This window comes from Heterodontus francisci, chromosome 10, assembly GCF_036365525.1.
Source record: "Heterodontus francisci isolate sHetFra1 chromosome 10, sHetFra1.hap1, whole genome shotgun sequence".
In the NCBI taxonomy this organism is placed as follows: Eukaryota; Metazoa; Chordata; class Chondrichthyes; order Heterodontiformes; family Heterodontidae; genus Heterodontus; species Heterodontus francisci.
Genome location: NC_090380.1, coordinates 123,374,931 through 123,398,014, shown reverse-complemented (window position 1 = coordinate 123,398,014; position 23,084 = coordinate 123,374,931). Strand labels below are relative to the sequence as shown.

The 23,084-nt window shown below is 44.9% G+C and overlaps 1 protein-coding gene across 1 annotated transcript in view; it reads left to right on the top strand.

The window, feature by feature from the left end:
- Positions 1-23,084, top strand: part of rsph1 (radial spoke head component 1) — a 187,527-nt gene that overhangs the window by 11,039 nt on the left and 153,404 nt on the right. Inside the window, exons 2-3 of the mRNA XM_068040078.1 lie at positions 3,992-4,105; positions 20,417-20,522. Coding sequence (XP_067896179.1) covers positions 3,992-4,105; positions 20,417-20,522 — 220 coding nt within the window. The remainder of the gene's footprint in view (positions 1-3,991; positions 4,106-20,416; positions 20,523-23,084) is intronic.

Here is a 23,084-nt window from a genome sequence, read left to right as displayed (position 1 = left end):
CTAGGCTCAACTATCACCAGTAACCTGTCTCTTGATGCAGAAATCAACAAGCGCATGGGAAAGGCTTCCACTGCTATGTCCAGACTGGCCAAGAGAGTGTGGGAAAATGGCGCACTGACACGGAACACAAAAGTCCGAGTGTATCAAGCCTGTGTCCTCAGTACCTTGCTCTATGGCAGCGAGGCCTGGACAACGTATGTCAGCCAAGAGCGACGTCTCAATTCATTCCATCTTCGCTGCCTCCGGAGAATACTTGGCATCAGGTGGCAGGACCGTATCTCCAACACAGAAGTCCTCGAGACAGCCAACATCCCCAGCTTATACACAGTACTAAGTCAGCGGCGCTTGAGATGGCTTGGCCATGTGAGCCGCATGGAAGATGGCAGGATCCCCAAAGACACATTGTACAGCAAGCTCGCCACTGGTATCAGACCCACCGGCCGTCCATGTCTCCGCTTTAAAGACGTCTGCAAACGCGACATAAAGTCCTGTGACATTGATCACAAGTCGTGGGAGTCAGTTGCCAGTGATCGCCAGAGCTGGCGGTTAGCCATAAAGGCGAGGCTAAAGTGTGGCGAGTTGAAAAGACTTAGCAGTTGGCAGGAAAAAAGACAGAAGCGCAAGGGGAGAGCCAACTGTGTAACAGCCCCGACAAACAAATTTTTCTGCAGCACCTGTAGAAGAGTCTGTCACTCTGGAATTGGCCTTTATAGCCACTCCAGGTGCTGCTCCACAAACCACTGACCACCTCCAGGCGCTTACCCATTGTCTCTCGAGGCCAAAGAAGAAGATCATGATGTAGAATCAGTTTGGGTGGAAATAAGGAATAGCAAGGGAAAGAAATCACGGGTGGGAGTGGTCTATCGGCCCCCAAAGAGCAGCCTCTCTGTCGGACAAAGTATTAATCAGGAAATAATGGAGGCGTGTAAGAAGGGCACTGCAATTATCATGGGTGATTTTAATCTGCATATAGACTGGACAAATCAAATTGGCAAGGGTAACATGGAAGACGAATTTGTAGAGTGCCTCAGGGATTGTTACTTAGAGCAATACGTTGCAGAACCTACCTGGGAACAGGCTATTTTAGATTTGGTAATGTGTAATGAGGTAGGATTAATAAGAGATTAAGAAGTTAAGGATTCTCTAGGGGGAAGCGATCATAACATGGTAGAATTTCAAATTCAGTTTGAGGGTGAGCAACTCGGGTCTCAAACCAGTATCTTCAACTTAAACAAGGGCAATTACAGAGGTATGAAGAAAGAGTTGTTTGAAGTGGCTGGAAAAATAGACTACAGGGGAAGTCAGTAGATGAGCAGTGGCAGACTTTTAAGAAGATATTTCATAACACTGAGCAAACATTTATTCCAGTCAGAAGGAAGGACTCGATGAGAACGATGAACCACCCGTGGATACAAAGGAAGTTAAGGAGAGTATCAAATCAAAAACAAAGGCGTACAAAACGGTGAAAATGAGTGGTAGGCCAGAGGATTGGGAAGTTTTTAGAAACCAGCAGCAGATGACTAAAAATCTAATAAAGAGGGAGAAAATTGATTGAGAGTAAATTGGCAAGAAATATAAAAACAAACAGTAAGAGCTTCTCCGGGTATATTAAAAGGAAGAGAGTAGCTAAAGTAAGTGTGGGACCCTTAGAGGATGAGACTGGGGAATTAATAACAGGGAACAGGGAAATGGCAGATAATTTAAACCAATATTTTGCATCGGTCTTCACGGTGGAGGACACTATAAACATCCCAACAATAATAGATGAACAAGGTGTAAATAGGAGAGAGGAACTTGTAACAATCTCTATCACGAGGGAAAAGGTGCTGGACAAACTGATGGGACTAAAGGCAGACAAGTCGCCAGGACCTGATGGCCTGCACCCAAGGGTTTTAAAAGAAGTGGCTGCAGAGATAGTGGAGGCATTGGTCATAATATACCAAACTCACTGGATTCCGGTAGGGTACCAGCGGATTGGAAAACCACTAATGTGACTCCCCTATTCAAGAAAGGAGGGAGACAGAAAACAGGAAACTATAGACCAGTTAGCTTAACATCAGTCATTGGGAAAATGCTAGAGTCCATTATTAAGGAAGAAATAGCAGGATATTTAGAAAAACAATGCAATCAAACAGAGTCAACATGGTTTTATGAAAGGGAAATCATGTTTGACAAATTTGTTGGAGTTATGGATAAATTTGTGGATAAAGGGGAACCAGTAGATGTAGTATATTTGGATTTTCAGAAGGCGTTTGATAAGGTGCCACATAAAAGGTTATTGCACAAAATAAGAGCTCAGGGTATTGGGGTAATGTATTAGCATGGATTGAGGATTGGCTAACACACAGAAGGCAGAGAGTCGGGATTAATGGGTCTTTTTCAGGTTGGAAAGCTGTAACTAGTGGGGTGCCACAAAGATCGGTCCTCGGACCTCATCTGTTACTATCTATATTAATGACTTAGAGGAAGGGACAGAGTGTAGTGTATCCAAATTTGCTGACAATACAAAAATAGGTGGGAAGGCATGTTGTGATGAGGACACAAAGAATCTGCAAAGGGATATAGATAGGTTAAGTGAGTGGACAAAAACTTGGCAGATGGAGTTCAATGTGGGAAAGTGTGAGGTCATCCACTTTGGTTGGAAGAATAAAAAGGCAGATTATTATTTAGATGGAGAAAGACCATAAAATACTGCAGTACAGAGGGATCTGGGTGTTCTTGTACATGAAACACAAAAAGTTAGCATGCAGGTGCAACAAGTAATTAGGAAAGCAAATGGAATTTTGGCCTTTATTGCTCGGGGGTTAGAGTTTAAAAATAGGGAAGTCTTGTTACAACTGTACAGGGTGTTGGTGAGGCCACACCTGGAGTACTGTGTATAGTTTTGGTTCCCGTGTTTAAGGAAGGATATACTAGCATTGGAGGCAGTTCAGAAAAGGTTCACTGGGCTGATTCCTGGGATGAAGGGGTTGTCTTATCAAGAACGGCTAAAAAGATTAGACCTTTATTCATTAGAGTTTAGAAGAATGAGAGATGATCTAATGGAAACATATAAGATTTTAAGGGGGCTTGACAGGGTAGATGTTGAGAAGATGTTTCCATGAGTGGGGGAATCTCGAACTAGGGGACATAGTTACAGAATAAGGGGGCACACATTTAAACCTGAGATGCGAAGGAATTTCTTCTCTCAGAGGGTGGTGAATCTCTGGAATTCTCTACCTCAGAGAGTTGTGGAGGCTGGGTCACTAAATGTACTAAAGGAGGAGATAGATAGATTTTTGAAATCTCAGGGAGTTGAGGGTTATGCGGAGTAGGCCCGAAAGAGGAGTTGAGGCCTGGGACAGATCAGCCATGATCTTATTGAATAGTGGGGCAGGCTTGAGGGGCTGAATGGCCTAATCCTGCTCCGATTTCTTATGTTCTTATGTACACAGCAAGGGGTAAGATTAGATGAAGGGATTGAGTCAAAAGGACGTGAAGAGGAAGAAAGATACAGAAAGATGTTGCTATCCATGAGTTGTTGGCATAACAGCCTCTCCTGAAACTCACTGTAACTCCTACCCCCTCCCGAGACAGGACTGACACTAACTGCCCCTCCTAGGACTCATCCCCTGGGACAGGTTAAGCACTAGCTATGACCATTCCGGGAGCTGAGACTGGGTCTATCCCCCAGGGCTGCGATAAACCCAGCACTGATCCGAGCACAAATCCCTTGGCTCAGCAATGGGATGACACTCCAGGACCAGGTTGACGTTCCAGGGCTAGGAAGCCCTGCACTGGGATAGCTTGTTGAAGATTTGTTCAGGAGCAGCTGTCTGACTTTGGGATGGAAGTCAAACAGCATGTTCCAAAACCTAAAGAACAGGATTGTGCCTAGACCACACACACTTGTGCAGCAGAGGATGCTCCTGCCTCTCCACCTGAGACTGCCTTACCCCAGGGCTTTGTATCGGGGTTTGTAACCTGCTTTTCCATTTGGTCCTTTTGTCAGGAATATGAAGGTGATCGGAATGAGGAAAACGAGCGACATGGTCAGGGGAAAGCCATACTGCCAAACGGTGACACGTATGAAGGAGCCTATGAGCATGGCAAGCGAAACGGAATGGTAAGAAATTGACTTTCCCCAGTGTTGGACAAGCCAAGTGTTGTGACCTTCACAGACAGAGTGATTCAAAAAGCTGACAGTCATCATTATGCTTCAGAAAACTACACAGCATCAAAACTGATCCCTGTAATGAAATCCTACAATTCCAGCACTCGGCATAATTGATGTTCTATGTATAACTAGCAGATCAGGGAACCCAAAAATCTTCTGCCAGCATGTAAATAGTAAACAGCTAGGAAGAGGTGGGGTGGGGTCTATTAGGGACATAGAGCGCGATGCATACTTAGAGGCGCAGGGCAAGGCTAGAATACTTAATGAGTACGTTGTATCAATGTTCACTAAGGAAGAAGAATCTGACTAAATATCAGTAAAGGTGGAGAGAGTAGAGGCAATGGATAGGGTAAAAACTGAGAGGGAGGAGGTACTGGAAAGGTTGACAATGCTTATGGTAGATCAGTCACCTGGTCCGGATGGCTTCCATCCCAGGTTGCGAAAGGAAGTGGGGATGGAGATAGTGGAAGGGCTTGCCATAATCTTCCAATCTTCCCTGGATACGGGGTAGGTGCCAGAGGATTGACTCCCCGAGATTTCAAAAATCTATCTACCTCCTCCTTTAGTACATTTAGTGACCTAGCCTCCACAACTCTCTGAGCTAGAGAATTCCAGAGATTCACCACCATCTGAGAGAAGAAATTCCTTTGCATCTCAGTTTTAAATGTGTGCCCCCTTATTCTGTAATTATGTCCCCTAGTTCGAGATTCCCCCACTCGTGGAAACATCTTCTCACCATCTACCCTGTCAAGCCCCCTTAAAATCTTATATGTTTCTATAAGATCACCTCTCATTCTTCTAAACTCCAATGAATAAAGACCTAACCTGTTTAGCCGTTCTTGACAAGACAACCCCTTCATCCCAGGAATCAGCCGAGTGAACTTTCTGAACTGCCTCCAATGTCAGTATATCCTTCCTTAAATACAGGGACCAAAACTGTACGCAGTACTCCAGGTGTGGCCTCACCAACACCCTGTATAGTTGTAACAAGACTTCCCTATTTTTAAACTCTAACCCCCGAGCAATAAAGGCCAAAATTCCATTTGCTTTCCTAATTACTTGCTGCACCTGCATGCTAACATTTTGTGTTTCATGTACAAGAACACCCAGATCCCTCTGTACTGCAGTATTTTATAGTCTTTCTCCATCTAAATAATAATCTGCCTTTTTATTCTTCCTACCAAAGTGGATACTTTCCCACACTTTCCCACACTGAACACCATCTGCCAATGTGACAAATGTGACACCCTTATTCAAGAAAGGGTGTAAGGACAGTCCTAGCAACTACAGGCCAGTTAGTTTAACATCAGTGATGAGTAAGTTGTTAGAAACAGTATTCAGGGGGGAAAGATCAACAGACACTTTGAGAAGTTTGAGTTAATTAAAGATAGCCAGTCATGGATTTGTAAAAGGCAGACCATGCTTGACTAATATAATTGAATTATTTGATGAAGTAACAGTGAACGTTGATGAAGGGAATGTGGTGGATGTTTTTTGTATGGATTTTAAGAAAGCATTTGATAAAGTACCACATAAAAGGCTGGTTAACAAAACTGAGACTGATGGAATAGGAGGGTCAGTGTCTAATTGGATAAAAATTTGGCTTAAGGATAGAAAACAGCGAGTCATAGTAAATGTTTTTCAGACTAGAGGATGGTAGACAGTGGTGTTCCCCAAGGGTCAGTGCTGGGACCACTGCTTTTTTTGCTATATATAAATGACTTGGATCTTGGAATACAGAGTAGAATCTCAAAATTTGCCTATGGTACCAATTATGGAGATGCAGCAAACAGTGAGGATGATATGAACCGTCTGCAACAGGACATAGATAGGCTAGCAGAATGGACAGAGAGGTGGCAGATGGAATTTACTACAGAGAAGAGTGAGGTAATGCATTTTGGCAGAAGAGATAGGGTGAGATAATATATACTTAATGGCCCAATTCGAAAGAGTGTGCAACAACAGAGGGTCCTGGGGGTTCATGTGCATCGATCTTTGAAAATGGCAGGACATATTGAGAGAGTGGTTAGTAAAGCATAGAGAACCTTAGGCTTCATAAATAGAGGTTTTGAGTACAAAAGCAGGGGAGTTATGCTGAACCTTTATAAAGTTCTGGTTAGGCCCCAACTGGAGTAATGCATCCAGTTCTGGTCACCACACTTCAGGAAGGATGTGAGGGTCCTTGAGAGGGTGCAGAGGAGATTTACCAGAATGGTTCCAGGGATGGAGGATTTTAGTTACAAGGTTAGGTTGGAAAAACTGGTTTTTTTCTCCCTGGAGCAAAGGAGACTGAGGGAGATTTGATAGATGTGTGCAAGATTATGACAGGCTTAGATAAGTTAGGTAAGGAAGAACTGTTCCCATTAACTGTTGGTACAAGGACTAGGGGATACAGATTGGAGGTTTTGGGCAAGAGATGCAGAGGGATTGTGAGGAAGAATTTTTTTACGCAGCGAGTGGTAATGACCTGGAACTCACTGCCCATGAGGGTGGGGGAAGCGAAGACAGTCAATAATTCCAAAAGGAAATTGGATGGGCAATTGAAGGAAATAAACTTTCAGCGTACAGGGATCGAGCGGAGGAGTGGGACTGACTGGATTGCTCCGTGGAGGGCTGGCATTGACCTTATGGGCCAAACGGCCTCCTTCTATGCCATAAATGACTCTATGATTCTATCATGTGGTGACGGTGTTATGACCGAGGTGGGAGGAGTGCACTATCTTTTCTAGTTCCACTTCTCCACAGGTCACAACATATATTTTTTTAAATGTTTACCCAGTTACCGATGCAGTCAATCATATCCTCTACTCTTTATCCCAGAATAAAATACAGCAACCAGGTTTTTTTAATGAACTAAATCATCCATTTATTATAAAACAAGACTTAACCAGTAACAAAAGAACGCATTAACACAGAGATTGAAATATGAAAGTTCCCCTTTTTAAATTCCCCATACATACAAACTCACACACAGGCTGAAAAAATACAGAAATTCTCTGTGCAGCGGTCTGTTACAAAAAAAAGACAAAAAGAATTCTTTGGCCAAATACTTGCTAATTCTTGAAGAAGAAAAAAAGATATGGCAAGATATCAGTTGTCCCTTTTTGGTCTGGCTTCCCTAATACGCATAGACCGCTGTTACTGGGATCTTTCTAAAGCAGTTCTTTTCCGGCGATGTTGAGGATCAGTTTGGCAGGCGTTTCAGGAGAAATGCAGCTTCAGTTTCTCTATTTCGTACACTTGAATCTCAGGAGGTTCTCGGACATGGAACAGGGTGAGCTGATGGTGGCTGCTTTCTTGGCTGGTTTTCTCCAACTGCCTTCAAAACAGTTCACATCCCGATGCACTGTCCAAAGAGAAACCAAAAACAATATCTCGAGTCAAGCCCCCTGACCCCTATATATCTTGACCTGTCACTCCTCTTTAAACATCTTCCCCAGGTCACCAAGGTTTCTGTTGTTTATTGTTTAAAGCATATGACTTCCAGCAAGGCTGTTTCTAAACAACATCAGTGTCCTTTCAGTGAATTGTCAACAACAAAGCAAAGTCCAGCTTCTATGAAATCTTCAGCGTTCCAGTGAATCCATCTCCCCAATTTAAATATAAATCCTCAAAAACATATACTTAACAAAAAATATAGAAGTACTTTCGTAACAACTGTTCATTTCCAGAAAGCCAGTTGGTGAAGGATAGAACTGGAGCCAGTCTTTACTTAACCTTACATTTAGTTACAGAGTTGAACATTACAAGCATACACCTCTAAACTCAACCACACCGCAATTTCAATAAGTGGCTCTTTATATGTGCTCAATTGAATCCCCAGTTAATACCCACCACCTGATTATTATTAAACGCAATTAATATACAATTAACAGATTCCCTTCTCTCTTTAAATAAAAATTAGAGCTAATGTGAACAACCAAAATTTCAAAACAAATCAAAATCAAAAACCTCCATATTCTGTACAAGCATTACATTGTCAGACGCCCCTCCCCTAGGACCCCTAGCAATTTCTTCCTGCATGAATTTCGTTTTGTTAAACAATCAGACAGTTGATGTCTTGCATCCATATATAAAGATTTCCTTTGTCTCTAGCATTTGTTTCAATCCAGCAAGGTTAATCCATAACCTCTTCTCACTCACACTTTTTGTGGGGTGTACATTACCCACAATGAACGAATGCCTGCGTAACATTGGGTTTATTATGATTTAGTGATGATTACTGAGATGTGGTTGCAGGGAAACCAGGTTTGGGAATTGAATATCCAAGGGTACTCAGTATTTCAGAAGGATAGACAGGAAGGAAAAGGAGGTGGTGTAGCTTTGTTAGTAAAGAAAGAGATCAGTGCGCGAGTGAGAAATGATATAGGCACTGGAGATCAAGACGTAGAATCAGTCTGGGTAGAAATAAGAAATAGCAAGGGAAAGAAGTCCTTAATGGGAGTAATCTACAGGTCCCCAAACAGTAATTCCACAGTGGGGGACGGTATAAACCAGGAAATACTGGGGGCTTGTAAGAAAGGTATGGCAATAATCGTGTGATTTTAATATGCATATGGACAGGATTAATCAAATTGGCAAGGGTAGCCTCGAGGGAGAGTTCATTGCATGTATTAGAGATTGTTTTTTGGAGCAATATGTTGTTGAACCAACCAGGGAGCAGGTTATTCTCGATTTGATATTGTGTAATGAGGTTGGACTGATGAATGATCTCATAGTTAAGGATTCTCTAGGGAAGAGGGATCGTAGCATGCTAGAATTTCAAATTCAGTTTGAGGGCGAGAAACTGGAGTCCCACACTAGCATTCTGGAATTAAACAAAGGTAATTACATAGGCATGGGGACAGATTTGGCCCTAGTGGACTGGGCAGGAAGACTAAAAGGTAGGATGGTTGATGAGCAGTGGCAGATGTTTCAGGAGATATTCAATTCCTCCCAAGTAAAATATATTCCGGAGAGGAAGAAAGATTCTAAGAGGGGAAAAAACATCCGTGGTTAAGCAAGGAAGTTAAGGATAAAATAAGGACAAAAACTATGGCATACCATATTGCAAAGGCCAGTGGCAGGCTGGAAGATTGGGAAACTTTTAAAGATCAACAAAGGGTTACTAAAAAAGTAATAAAAAGAACAAAGGTAAATTATGAAAGAAAACTAGCGCAAAATATAAAAATTGGTAGCAAAAGCTTCTATAAGTATATAAAAGGGAAGAGAGTATCTAAAGTGAATGTTGGTCCCTTGGAGGATGAGACTGGGGAGTTAATAGAGGGGAACACAGAAATGGCGGAGACACTAAATCAGTATTTTGCCTCAGTTTTCACGGTGGAGGACACTAGTACCATCCCAATAGTAACAGGAAATGCAGAGAACAAAGAACAGTACAGCACAGGAACAGGCCATTCGGCCCTCCAAGCCTGCGCCGATCTTGATGCCTGTCTAAACTAAAACTTTCTGCACTTCCGGGGACCGTATCCCTCTATTCCCATCCTATTCATGTATTTGTCAAGATGCCTCTTAAACGTCGCTATCGTACCTGCTTCCACCACCTCCCCCGGCAACAAGTTCCAGGCACTCCACCACCCTCTGTGTAAAAAAACTTGCCTCACACATCCCCTCTAAACTTTTCCCCTCGCACCTTAAACCTATGTCCCCTAGTAACTGACTCTTCCACCCTGGGAAAAAGCTTCTGACTATCCACTCTGTCCATGCCACTCATAACTTTGTAAACCTCTATCATGTCGCCCCTCCACCTCCGTCGTTCCAGTGAAAACAATCCGAGTTTATCCAATTTCTCCTCATAGCTAATACCCTCCAGACCAGGCAACATCCTGGTAAACCTCTTCTGTACCCTCTCCAAAGCCTCCACGTCCTTCTGGTAGTGTGGCGACCAGAATTGTACACAAAATTCCAAGTGTGGCCTAACTAAAGTTCTGTACAGCTGCAACATGACTTGCCAATTTTTATACTCTATGCCCTGACCGATGAAGGCAAGCATGCCGTATGCCTTCTTGACTACCTTATCCACCTGCGTTGCCACTTTCAGTGACCTGTGGACCTGTACGCCCAGATCTCTCTGCCTGTCAATACTCCTAAGGGTTCTGCCATTTACTGTATAATTCCCACCTGTATTAGACCTTCCAAAATGCATTACCTCACATTTGTCCGGATTAAACTCCATCTGCCATTTATAGAAAGGTTATAGAAAGGGAGGAACTGAGAACAATCATCATCACTAGGGAAAAAGTACTGAGCAAACTATTGGGATTGAAGGCAGACAAGTCCCCAGGGCCTGATGGCCTACATCCTAGGGTCTTAAAGGAAGTGGCAACGGAGATAGTGGATCCATTGGTTATAATATTCCCAAATTCCCTGGATGTGGGAAAGGTTCCAGTTTTGAAAAAAGCTAATTTAGTTTAGTTTAGAGATACAGCACTGAAACAGGCCCTTCGGCCCACCGAGTCTGTGCCGACCATCAACCACCCATTTATACTAATCCTACATTAATCCCATATTCCTACCACATCCCCACCTGTCCCTATATTTCCCTACCACCTACCTATACTAGGGGCAATTTATAACAGCCAATTTACCTACCAACCTGCAAGTCTTTTGGCTGTGGGAGGAAACCGGAGCACCCGGAGAAAACCCACGCAGACACAGGGAGAACTTGCAAACTCCACACAGGCAGTACCCAGAATTGAACCCGGGTCGCTGGAGCTGTGAGGCTGCGGTGCTAACCACTGCGCCACTGTGCCGCCCTATAACCCCCTAATATAACGCCCTTATTCAAAAAAGGAGGGAGGCAGAAAGTAGGAAACAATAGACCAGTTAGTTTAACATCTGTCGTTGGGAAATTGTTAGAATCCATTATTAAGAAAGTAATAACAGGACATTTAGAAAGTCAAAACGCAATCCATCAGAGTCAGCATGGTTTTATGAAGGGTAAATCGTGTTTGACTAATTTGCTAGAGTTCTTCAAAGCTCTAACAAGTAAAGTGGATAATGGAGTTCTTGTAAATGTATTATATCTGGACTTCCAGAATGCAGTTGATAAGATGCCGCACAAAAGGTTAATACACAAGGTAATATCACATGGGGTTAGGAGGATTTTTTTTTTAGCTTGGATAGAGGATTGACTAACCAACAGAAAACAGAGAGTCAGGATAAATGGGTCCTTTTCTGGTTGGCAAGATATAACTAGTGGGGTGCCACAGGGTTTGGTCCTTGGGCCCCAACTATTTACAATCTATATTAATGACTTGGATGCAGGGATAGAATGTACTATAGCCAAATTTGCAGATGACACTCAAATAGGTGGGATAGTAAGTTGCAATAAAGAAATAAGAAATTTACAAATGAAAATGGATAGGTTAGGTGAATGGGCCAAAATTTGGCAGATGGAGTTTAACGTGGATAAGTGTGAGGTTATCCATTTTGGTCTGAAGAATAGAAAGGCAAATTAACTAAATGGAGAGAAACTTCAGAGTGCTTCAGTGCAGAGGGATCTGGGTGTCCTCGTGCATGAATCACAGAAAACTAGTGTGCAGGTACAGCAGGTGATAAGGAAGGCAAATGGAATTTTGGCATTTATTGCTAAAGGAATAGAGTATAAAAGTAGGGAAGTGTTGCTGCAACTGTACAAGGCATTAGTGAGACCGCACCTGGAGTATTGTGTACAGTTTTGGTCCTCTTACTTGAGGAGGGATGTAGTTGCATTGGAGGCAGTTCAGAGGAGGTTCATTAGATTGATTGCAGAGATGAGGGGTTTGTCTTATGAAGAGAGATTGAGCAGTTTAGGTGTTTACTCTCTAGAGTTTAGAAGAATGAGAGGAGATCTAATTGAGGTATATCAGATGTTTAAGGGGATTGACAAAGTAAACTTAGAGAGGGTGTTTCCTTTGGTGGGGCAATCTAGAATGAGAGGTCATAGTTTTAGGATGAGGGGTAGCAGATTTAAAACAGAAATGAGGAGAAATTACTTCTCTCAAAGGGTCGTGAGTCTGTGGAATTCACTACCCTAGAGTGCGGTGGATGCTGGGACATTGAGTAAATTTAAGGAGGAGATAGACAGATTTTTAATTAGTAATGGGTTGAAGGGTTATGGAGAACGGGCAGGAAAGTGGAGTTGAGGCCGAGATGAGATCAGCCATGATTGTACTAAATGGCGGAGCAGGCTCGAGGAGCTGAATTGCCTACACCTGCTTCTAGTTCTTAAGTTCTTATCTTCAGTATGGCCATTGTACAGAATCTCATTTGAAATATTTGACAAATAGAACCCCATATCCACTGCCTCCACAAGAGCTAGCATTTCAGCAACTAAAAACTAAAAGGAGTAGACCATACGGCCCGTCGAGCCTGCTCCGCCATTTAATATGATCATGACTGATCTTCAGCCTCAACTCCACTTTCCCGCCAGCTCGCCACATCCCTTGATTTGCTGTGACCAAAAATCTGTCCATCTCAGCCTTAAAGATATTCAATGATGGAGCATCCACAACCCTTGAGGTAGAGAATTCTAAAGATTGAGAAGAAATTTCTCCTCATCTCAGTCCTAAATGATCAACGCCTCATCCTGAGGCTGTGACCCCATGTTCTAGATTCCCCAGCCAGGCCAAACAATCTCTCAATGTTCACCCTGTCAAGCCCTTCAAAATCTTGTAAGTTTCAATGAGATCACCTCTCATTCTAACGCCAGAGAGTATCGGCCCAATTTACTCAGCCGGAGGGTCTTTCTCTCGTACATAATAGTTTTCTGACACGAGTCACTTTCAGACTCACTGTCAGAACTTGCGCTGTGCTTTCTTACTCCCCATTCTGCCAGTCCACAGACCTCGCTTCTTGTCCATCATCCTGATTCATTCAACCAATAGTTATACTTATCAGTAGCTTTTCCTGCACAGCCCAAAATTGTTGTATCCCTCCATTCTCTGGAATATATGTCACCCTGAGTACCTACTCTGGGTAATTGGCCTTTAGATGCGATGGCTCTGTTCTATGTGTCATGATCACTTACATTACCACTATCCAGCCATTGATCTACCGTATCTGTTCCTCAGGACCTTTACCATGAAACAAATGAATATTTGAGGTACAAGGTGCCTCGTTCATTTCAATCTTAAACTCCAAGATATTGTAATTAATTTCAATTAACAATGAGGAATGAATCATAACCGTTTGATTGCCATGTTTGATAACTACTGTCTTATCATCACAACCGATTACATTACCCGGTCTTTCCATTCTCTATGACCCTCCTTTTTATAATACAGCAAGTCTTCTGAATTAAATTTTGTCACGGATGGTCTGATACGATGAGTGAGATTTCAGAAAATTCAGAGAGCTCTGAGGCTTGATGAAAGTCTGTCTCCCTACTTGTAAAGCATTCAAATATGCAGAAAAAAAGGTAACTAACTGTAGTACCTTCTCAAACAGGAAGACTATCGCACCGCACAAAAGCAATTTGGGATTTCGCCCAGAGACCAATTAATACCCTCCAACCATCTGAAGTGAGTGCCAGGGCAGTTATCAACTTTCAGTTTGGTTGATCAGCTAAAATTTTATGCAGCATTTCATTGATCACCACATGGTTCCTTTCACAGAGCCCAATGCTGAAAGGATTGTTCACAACAGTATTCATGACCAGAGACATGTGTGAACATATGAACATCATTATTGGCAAATTGGCCTCCATTCTTAGTCAGAAACTTAGCTGGTGCCCCAAGTCCAGTCCCTATCCATTTCTCTAATATAAAAGCAAAATACTGCGGATGCTGGAAATCTGAAATAAAAACAAGAAATGCTGGAATCACTCAGCAGGTCTGGCAGCATCTGTGGAAAGAGAAGCAGAGTTAACGTTTCGGGTCAGTGACCCTTCTTCAGAACTGACAAATATTAGAAAAGTCACAGATTATAAGCAAGTGAGGTGGGGGTGGGGCAAGAGATAACAAAGGAGAAGGTGTAGATTGGACCAGGCCACAGAGCTGACCAAAAGGTCATGGAGCAAAGGCAAACAATATGTTAATGGTGTGTTGAAAAACAAAGCATTAGTACAGATTAGGTGTTAACGGACTGAATATTGAACAGCAGCAAGTGCAAACCTGAAAAAAAACAGTGGGTAAGCAAACGGAACAAACTAAGATGAAATGAAATAAATGCAAAAAAAAATCGTAAAAAATGTAAAAAAGGAAAAAAGAAAAAATAACTAAAAATGAAAGTAAAATGGGGGGCTGTCATGCTCTGAAATTATTGAACTCAATGTTCCGTCTGGAAGGCTGTAGTGTGCCTAATCGGTAGATGAGATGCTGTTCCTTGAGCTTGCGTTGATGTTCGCTGGAACACTGCAGCAATCCCAGGACAGAGATGTGAGCATGAGGGCAAGGGGAGTGTTGAAATGGCAAGTAACCGGAAGCTCAGGGTCCTGCTTGCGGACTGAGTGGAGATATTCCACAAAGCGGTCATCCAGTCTGCGTTTGGTCTCCCCAATGTAGAGGAGACCACATTGTGAGCAGCGAATACAGTATACAACATTGAAAGAAGTCCAAGTAAATCGCTGCTTCACCTGAAAGGAGTGTTTGGGGCCTGGGTTAGTGAGGAGAGAGGAGGTAAATGGGCAGGTATTACACCTCCTGCGATTGCAGGGGAAGGTGCCATGGGACGGGGACGAGGTGGTGGGGGTAATGGAGGAGTGGACCAGGGCGTTGCGAAGGGAACGATCCCTTCGGAATGCTGACAGGGGAAGGGAGGGGAAGATGCGTTTGGTAGTGGCATCACGCTGGAGGTGGCGGAAATGGCGGAGGATGATCCTTTGGATTTGGAGGCTGATGGGGTGGAAAGTGAGGACAAGGGGAACCCTGTCACGGTTCTGGGAGGGAGGGGAAGGGATGAGGGTAGAGGTGCGGGAAATGGGCCAGACACGGTTGAGGGCCCTTTCCATTTCTCCATGCTTTTGTCTGTAATCACACTTTTATCCTTACTATGTAGAAAGACTAAATCGGGTTGCCAGGTCATAATTTTTTAAAATTCATTTCATGGGATCTGGACATCGTGGCAAAGCCATTTATTGCCCATCCCGAATTGCCCTTGAGAAGGTGGTGTTGAGCTGCCTTCTTGAACCGCTGCAGTCCATGTGGGGTAGGTACACCCACAGTGCTGTAAGGAAGGGAGTTCCAGGATTTTGACCCAGTGACAGTGAAGGAACGGTGATATAGTTCCAAGTCAGGATGGTGTGTGACTTGGAGGGGAACTTGCAAGTGGTGGTGTAGAATGTAGAGTGAAAATATATCTATCTTTGTCCCATACCTTTAGATCCATAGGAAAAGGCAGTGCCAGTGAAAAGTTTACAATGGGACGTGGCGGTGTCTTTTGATACCTTTTACGGATTTCACAATTCTCTCTTCTAATTAGCCCTGTATACTCTTCATCAACCACACCTGCATCTTTTAGCAGGATTCTTAACCTTTGACAAGTAGGTTGAGAAAATTGTCTATGTACCTTTATGGCAATTTGCTTTTTTTCCACCTGATTCTTATCACTTGATGCCATTAATACTTGTCTCTAACACTCTGATGAGAAACATCAGGTTCTGTTCAGGAGAGAAAATAATGTCCTTACTGCGGAAACTGCAGATACACTGACTTTCCAAGAATAATTGCCTAATCATGCTCTTTGTCAAGTTTCATTTGTGCCTTTTTATAGAAGGTTTACTCAACAGTAAAGGTATCTCACGAGACACTACATTACTACTTATAAAATGGCTGACCCGAGCTACTTTACATGAAATTACAATTCTCCTTCGCGACCTCAATGTGTTCAAACCTAAAGCAAGTACTACTTTTATACTCCTTAACCTTGTGTCAATCCTCACTATCTAACATACGAATTAGGAGCAGGTGTAGGCCACTCAGCCTCTCAAGTCTGCTCCACCATTCAATAAGATCATGACTGATCTGATTGTAACCTCAACTCCACATTTCCACCTATCCCCGATAACCTTCCACCCCTTTGCTTATCAAGAATCTATTTACCTCTGCCTTAAAAATATTCAAAGACTCTGCTTCCACCACCTTTTCAGGAAGAGAATTCCAAAGACTCACGACCCTCTGAGAGAAAAAAATTCTCCTCATCTCTGTCTTAAATGGGCGACCCCTTATTTTTAAACAGTGACCCCTAGTTCTAGATTCTCCCACAAGAGGAAACATCCTTTTCACATCCACCCTGTCAAGACCCCTCAGGATCTTATATGTTTCAATCAAGTTGCCTCTTACTCTTCGAAACACCAGCGGATACAAGCCTAGCCTGTCCGACCTCTCCTCATAAGACAACCTACCCATTCCAGGTATTAGTCTAGTAAACCTTCTCTGTACTGTCTCCAATGCATTTACATCCTTCCTTAAATAAGGAGGCCAATACTGTACACAGTACTCCAGATTGTGGTCTCACCAATGCCCTGTATAACTGAAGCATAACCTCCCTACTTTTGTATTCAATTCCCCTTGCAATAAACAATAACATTCTCTTAACTTTCCTAATTCCTGTACCTGCATACTAACCTTTTGCAATTCATGCACTAGGACACCCAGATCCCTCTGCATCTCAGAGCTCTGCAATCTCTCACCATTTAGATAATATGCTTCTTTTTTATTCTTCTTGCCAAAATGGACAATTTCACATTTTCCCACATTATACTCCATTTGCCAGATCTTTGCCCACTCATTTAATCTATCTATATCCCTTTGTCGCCTCCATCTGTCCTCTTCACAATTGTCTTTCCTACCTATCTTTGTGTCATCAGTTACTTTAGCAACCATTCCTTCGGTCCCTTCATCCAGGTCATGTATATAAATTGTAAAAAGTTAAGTCCCCAGCACTGAACTCTGTGGCACACCACTCGTTACATCTTACCAACCAGAAAATGACCCATTTATGCCTACTCTCTGTTTCCTGTTAGCGAGTCAGTCTTCTCTCCATGCCAATATGTTAGAGAGTCATAGAGAGATACAGCACTGAAACAGGCCCTTCGGCCCACCGAGTCTGTGCTGACCAACAACCACCCATTTATACTAATCCTACATTAATCCCCATATTCCCTACCACATCCCCACCATTCTCCTACCATCTACCTACACTAGGGGCAATTTACAATTGCCAATTTACCTATCAACCCCCTACCCCCTACACCATGAACTTTTATTTTCCTCAATAATCTTTGATGTGGCACCTTATCAAATGCCTTCTGGAAATCTACAGTACAACCACCGGTTTCCTTTTATCCACAGCACATGCTACTTCTTCAAAGAACTCCAATAAATTGGTTAAACATGATTTCCCTTTCACAAAACCATGTTGACACTGCCTGATTATCTTGAATTTTTCTAAATGCCCTGCTTTAGAAATAGCTTCTCACATTTTCCCTATGACAGATGCTAAGCTAATTGGCCTGTAGTTTCCTGCTTTCTGTCTCCCTCCCTTTTTGAATAAACGAGTTACATTTACTATTTTCCAATCTAACAGAACCTTCCCAAATCTAGGGAATTTTGGAAAATTAAAACCAATGCATCAACTATCTCAATCTCCCACCATCGCTGACACCCTCCCCCCGCCCACAACTCGATACTTGGAAAAGTTGGCACAAAAGTGAGATGGAAGAAGTGAGAACAAGAAATATGGTTTTGTCGACAGGCTTTACATGCAGATGTAAAGGTTTTAAAATATTAAATACTTCATTCCTGTTTTGGAGGCTTGTGTGATAAGAACAAAGAAAATTACAGCATAGGAACAGGCCCTTCGGCCCTCCAAGCCTGCGCCGATCCAGATCCTCTATCTAAACATGTCGCCTATTTTCTAAGGGTCTGTATCTCTTTGTTTCCTGCCCATTCATGTATCTGTCTAGATACATCTTAAAAGATGCTATCGTGCCCGCGTCTACCTCCTCCGCTGGCAACAAGTTCCAGGCACCCACCACCCTCTGCGTAAAGAACTTTCCACGCATATTCCCCCTAAACTTTTCCCCTCTCACTTTGAACTCGTGACCCCTAGTAATTGAATCCCCCACTCTGGGAAAAAGCTTCTTGCTATCCACCCTGTCTATACCTCTCATGATTTTGTACACCTCAATCAGGTCCCCCCTCAACCTCCGTCTTTCTAATGAAAATAATCCTAATCTACTCAGTCTCTCTTCATAGCTAGCGCCCTCCATACCAGGCAACATCCTGGTGAACCTCCTCTGCACCCTCTCCAAAGCATCTACATCCTTTTGGTAATGTGGCGACCAGAACTGCACGCAGTATTCCAAATGTGGCCGAACCAAAGTCTTATACAACTGTAACATGACCTGCCAACCCTTGTACTCAATACCCCGTCCGATGAAGGAAAGCATGCCATATGCCTTCTTGACCACTCTATTGACCTGCGTTGCCACCTTCAGGGAACAATGGACCTGAACACCCAAATCTCTCTGTACATCAATTTTCCCCAGGACTTTTCCATTTACTGTATATTTACTGTCCATTTACTGATGGAAAGGTACTGAGCCACACTGAGCAAGAAGGTACTGGATTTAATTTCTGCTCTTTGGTGCATGAGTTGATCTCAACAGGAGCAGTGTTAGGGGCACTACAGGTAGCCTGAGCCCCCGATTCAGATAGGAGAACATCATTTTTATTTATTTATTGATACAGCACTGAAACAGGCCCTTTGGCCCACTGAGTCTGTGCCGACCATCAACCACCCATTTATACTAATCCTATACTAATCCCATATTCCTACCACATCCCCACCTGTCCCTATAATCCTTTACCACCTACCTCTACTAGGGGCAATTTATAATGGCCAATATACCTATCAACCTGCAAGTCTTTGGTGGTGGGAGGAAACCGGAGCACCCGGAGGAAACCCACGCAGACACAGGGAGAACTTGCAAACTCCACACAGGCAGTACCCAGAATTGAACCCGGGTCGCTGGAGCTGTGAGGCTGCGGTGCTAACCACTGCGCCACTGTGCCGCCCTGAGTCAGTCAAGACTCATTCTGGAATGTGCACATATGTAGACAATAGGTGGGGACAGCTCTGATGCCCTCCACAGGGAACTCACTGTACATGGATATGGGGTTCTATTTGTCAAATATTTCAAATGCCTGTGGAAACACGTGCCAGCTTCTTCAGAGGAAGGGAGGAACACAAGGGAGGGAAAGTCCTCAGGAATACAATCTTGTGGTGCTTGCCTTATCACTTGCAAGGCTTTGGAGAACAGAGTTCACATACATTCAGAGTATGGCCACCAATCAGCAGCAGTATCTATGTCACTTTAGTCATAAAGTCGTACAGCATAGAAACAGGCCCTTCGGCCCACTGCGTCCATGCCGACCATAACGCCTATCTATACTAATCCCACCTGCCTGCATTAATTCCATATCCCTCTATGCCTTGCTCATTCAAGTACCTGTCCAGATGCCTCTTAAATGTTGCTACTGTTCCTGCCTCCACCACCTCCTCTGACAGCTCATTCCAGATACCCACTATTCTTTGTGTGAAAAATTTACCCCTTTGATCCCCTTTAAACCTCCTCCCTCTCACCTTAAATCTATGCCCTCTCGTTTCAGTCACCCCTACCATGGGAAACAGACTCTGGCTATCTACCCTATCTATGCCTCTCATAATTTTATATACCTCTATCATGTCACCTCTCAGCCTCCTTCGCTCCAGGGAAAACAGACACAGCCTATCCAATCTCTCTTTATAACTCAAGCCCTCCAAACCAGGCAACATCCTTGTGAATCTTTTCTGCACCCTCTCTAGCTTAATCACATCTTTCCTGTAGTGCGGCGACCAGAACTGCACACAGTACTCCAAATGCGGCCTAACCAACGTCATGTACAACTGTAACATGACGTCCCAACCCTTGTACTCAATGCCTCGGCCAATGAAGGCAAGCATGCCATACTCCTTCTTCACCACCCTGTCTACCTGTGTTGCCACTTTCAGGGAACTATGTACTTGCACCCCAAGGTGTCTCTGCTCAACAACACTCCCCAGGGCCCTGCCATTCACTGTATATGTCCTGCCCTGGTTTAACTTCCCAAAATGCATCACTTCACACTTGTCTGCATTAAATTCCAATTACCACTCCCTTGCCCACTTTCCCAGTTGATCTATATCCTGTTGTAACCTTAGACAACCTTCTTCACTGTCCACTATACCACCAATTTTGGTGTCATCTATCGATTACCTTTCCAGCACTTCCTTTTAAAAGCTTGATTTCTATTACAGGGAACATATCGGTTTAAGAATGGAGCACGTTATGTGGGAGAGTATCTGCAGAACAAGAAGCACGGCCAGGGAACCTTCTATTATCCGGATGGCTCTAAGTATGAAGGTAATTTTTAACCTCCTACTCTTGTAGGATTATACAGGGAGGAATAAAGGGAGCCTGCTTAAACCATCACAACACAGGACGTAATCTATGCTGTGTTTTATTGGTCCAAGCTGAATACATAGCTAACATCCAGTGCGGGTGAGCTGTGCATTCCTACCTGAAATAAGAACACAGATTCAGATCTCAGCCAATCAGAAAAACACTTTCTTTGTGTCAACAAAGTGTGATGGTGAGAAACAGGACCAGCGTTTTGGGGTTGAGTATGAAAGATGTATCTGCAGCACCAACATTGTCAGAGACTGTTTACTTCAGGATGCAAAAATGGCAAAATTAAGGAGCTTCTCAGTCACACAGTGACAGGGCCGCACTATCGAGGGGTCAGTCAGGGACACAGTGACAGGGCCGCACTTTTGAGGGGTGAGTCAGTCACACAGTGACAGGGCCGCACTATCGAGGGGTCAGTCAGGGACACAGTGATAGGGCCGCGCTATCGAGGGGTCAGTCAGGGACACAGTGACAGGGCCGCGCTATCGAGGGGTCAGTCAGGGACACAGTGACAGAGCCGCGCTATCGAGGGGTCAGTCAGGGACACAGTGACAGGGCCGCGCTATCGAGGGGTGAGTCAGTCACACAGTGACAGGGCCGCACTTTCGAGGGGTCAGTCAGGGACACAGTGACAGGGCCGCGCTATCGAGGGGTGAGTCAGTCACACAGTGACAGGGCTGCACTATCGAGGGGTCACTCAAGGTCACAGTGACATGGCCGCACTATCGAGGGGTCAGTAACACATTGACAGGGCCGCACTATCGAGGGGTCTGTCACACAGTGACAGGGCCACACTATCGAGGGGTCAGTCACACGTTGACAGGGCCGCACTATCGAGGGGTCAGTCACACAGTGACAGGGCCACACTATCGAGGGGTCAGTCAGGGACACAGTGACAGGGCCGCACTTTTGAGGGGTGAGTCAGTCACACAGTGACAGGGCCGCACTATTGAGGGGTCAGTCAGGGACACAGTGATAGGGCCGCGCTATCGAGGGGTCAGTCAGGGACACAGTGACAGGACCGCGCTATCGAGGGGTGAGTCAGTCACACAGTGACAGGGCCGCACTTTCGAGGGGTCAGTCAGGGACACAGTGACAGGGCCGCGCTATCGAGGGGTGAGTCAGTCACACAGTGACAGAATCCGCGCTATCGAGCGGGTTCAGTCAGTCACACAGTGACAGGGCCGCACTATCGAGGGGTCACTCAAGGTCACAGTGACATGGCCGCACTATCGAGGGGTTCAGTCAGTGACACAGTGACAGGGCCGCACTATCGAGCGGTTCAGTCAGTCACACAGTGACAGGGCCGCACTATCGAGGGGTCAGTCAGTGACACAGTGACATGGCCGCACTATCGAGGGTTCAGTCAGTCACACGGTGACATGGCCGCACTATCGAGGGGTCAGTCAGTGACACAGTGACAGGGCCGTACTATCGAGGGGTCAGTCAGGGACACAGTGACAGGGCCGCACTATCGAGGGGTCAGTCAGTGACACAGTGACAGGGCCACACTATCGAGGGGTCAGTCAGGGACACAGTGACAGGGCCGCACTATCGAGGGGTCAGTCAGTGACACAGTGACAGGGCCACACTATCGAGGGGTCAGTCACACAGTGACAGGGCCGCACTATCGAGGGGTTCAGTCAGTGACACAGTGACAGGGCTGCACTATCGAGGGGTCAGTAACACATTGACAGGGCCGCACTATCGTGGGGTCAGTCAGGGACACAGTGACAGGGCCACACTATCGAGGGGTCAGTCACACAGTGACAGGGCCGCACTATCGAGGGGTTCAGTCAGTGACACAGTGACAGGGCTGCACTATCGAGGGGTCAGTAACACATTGACAGGGCCGCACTATCGTGGGGTCTGTCACACAGTGACAGGGCCGCACTATCGAGGGGTCAGTCAGTGACACAGTGACAGGGCCACACTATCGAGGGGTCAGTCACACAGTGACAGGGCCGCACTATCGAGGGGTTCAGTCAGTCACACAGTGACAGGGCCACACTATCGAGGGGTCAGTCACACAGTGACAGGGCCGCACTATCGAGGGGTTCAGTCAGTCACACAGTGACAGGGCCACACTATCGAGGGGTCAGTAACACATTGACAGGGCCGCACTATCGTGGGGTCAGTCAGGGACACAGTGACAGGGCCGCACTATCGAGGGGTCTGTCACACAGTGACAGGGCCGCACTATCGAGGGGTCAGTCACACAGTGACCGGGCCACACTATCGAGGGGTCAGTAACACATTGACAGGGCCGCACTATCGAGGGGTCTGTCACACAGTGACAGGGCCGCACTATCGAGGGGTCAGTCACACAGTGACAGGGCCGCACTGTCGAGGGGTCAGTCAGGGACACAGTGACAGGGCCACACTATCGAGAGGTCAGTCACACGTTGACAGGGCCGCACTATCGAGGGGTCTGTCACACAGTGACAGGGCCGCACTATCGAGGAGGCAGTCAGGGACACAATGACAGGGCTGCACTATCGAGGGGTCAGTCAGGGA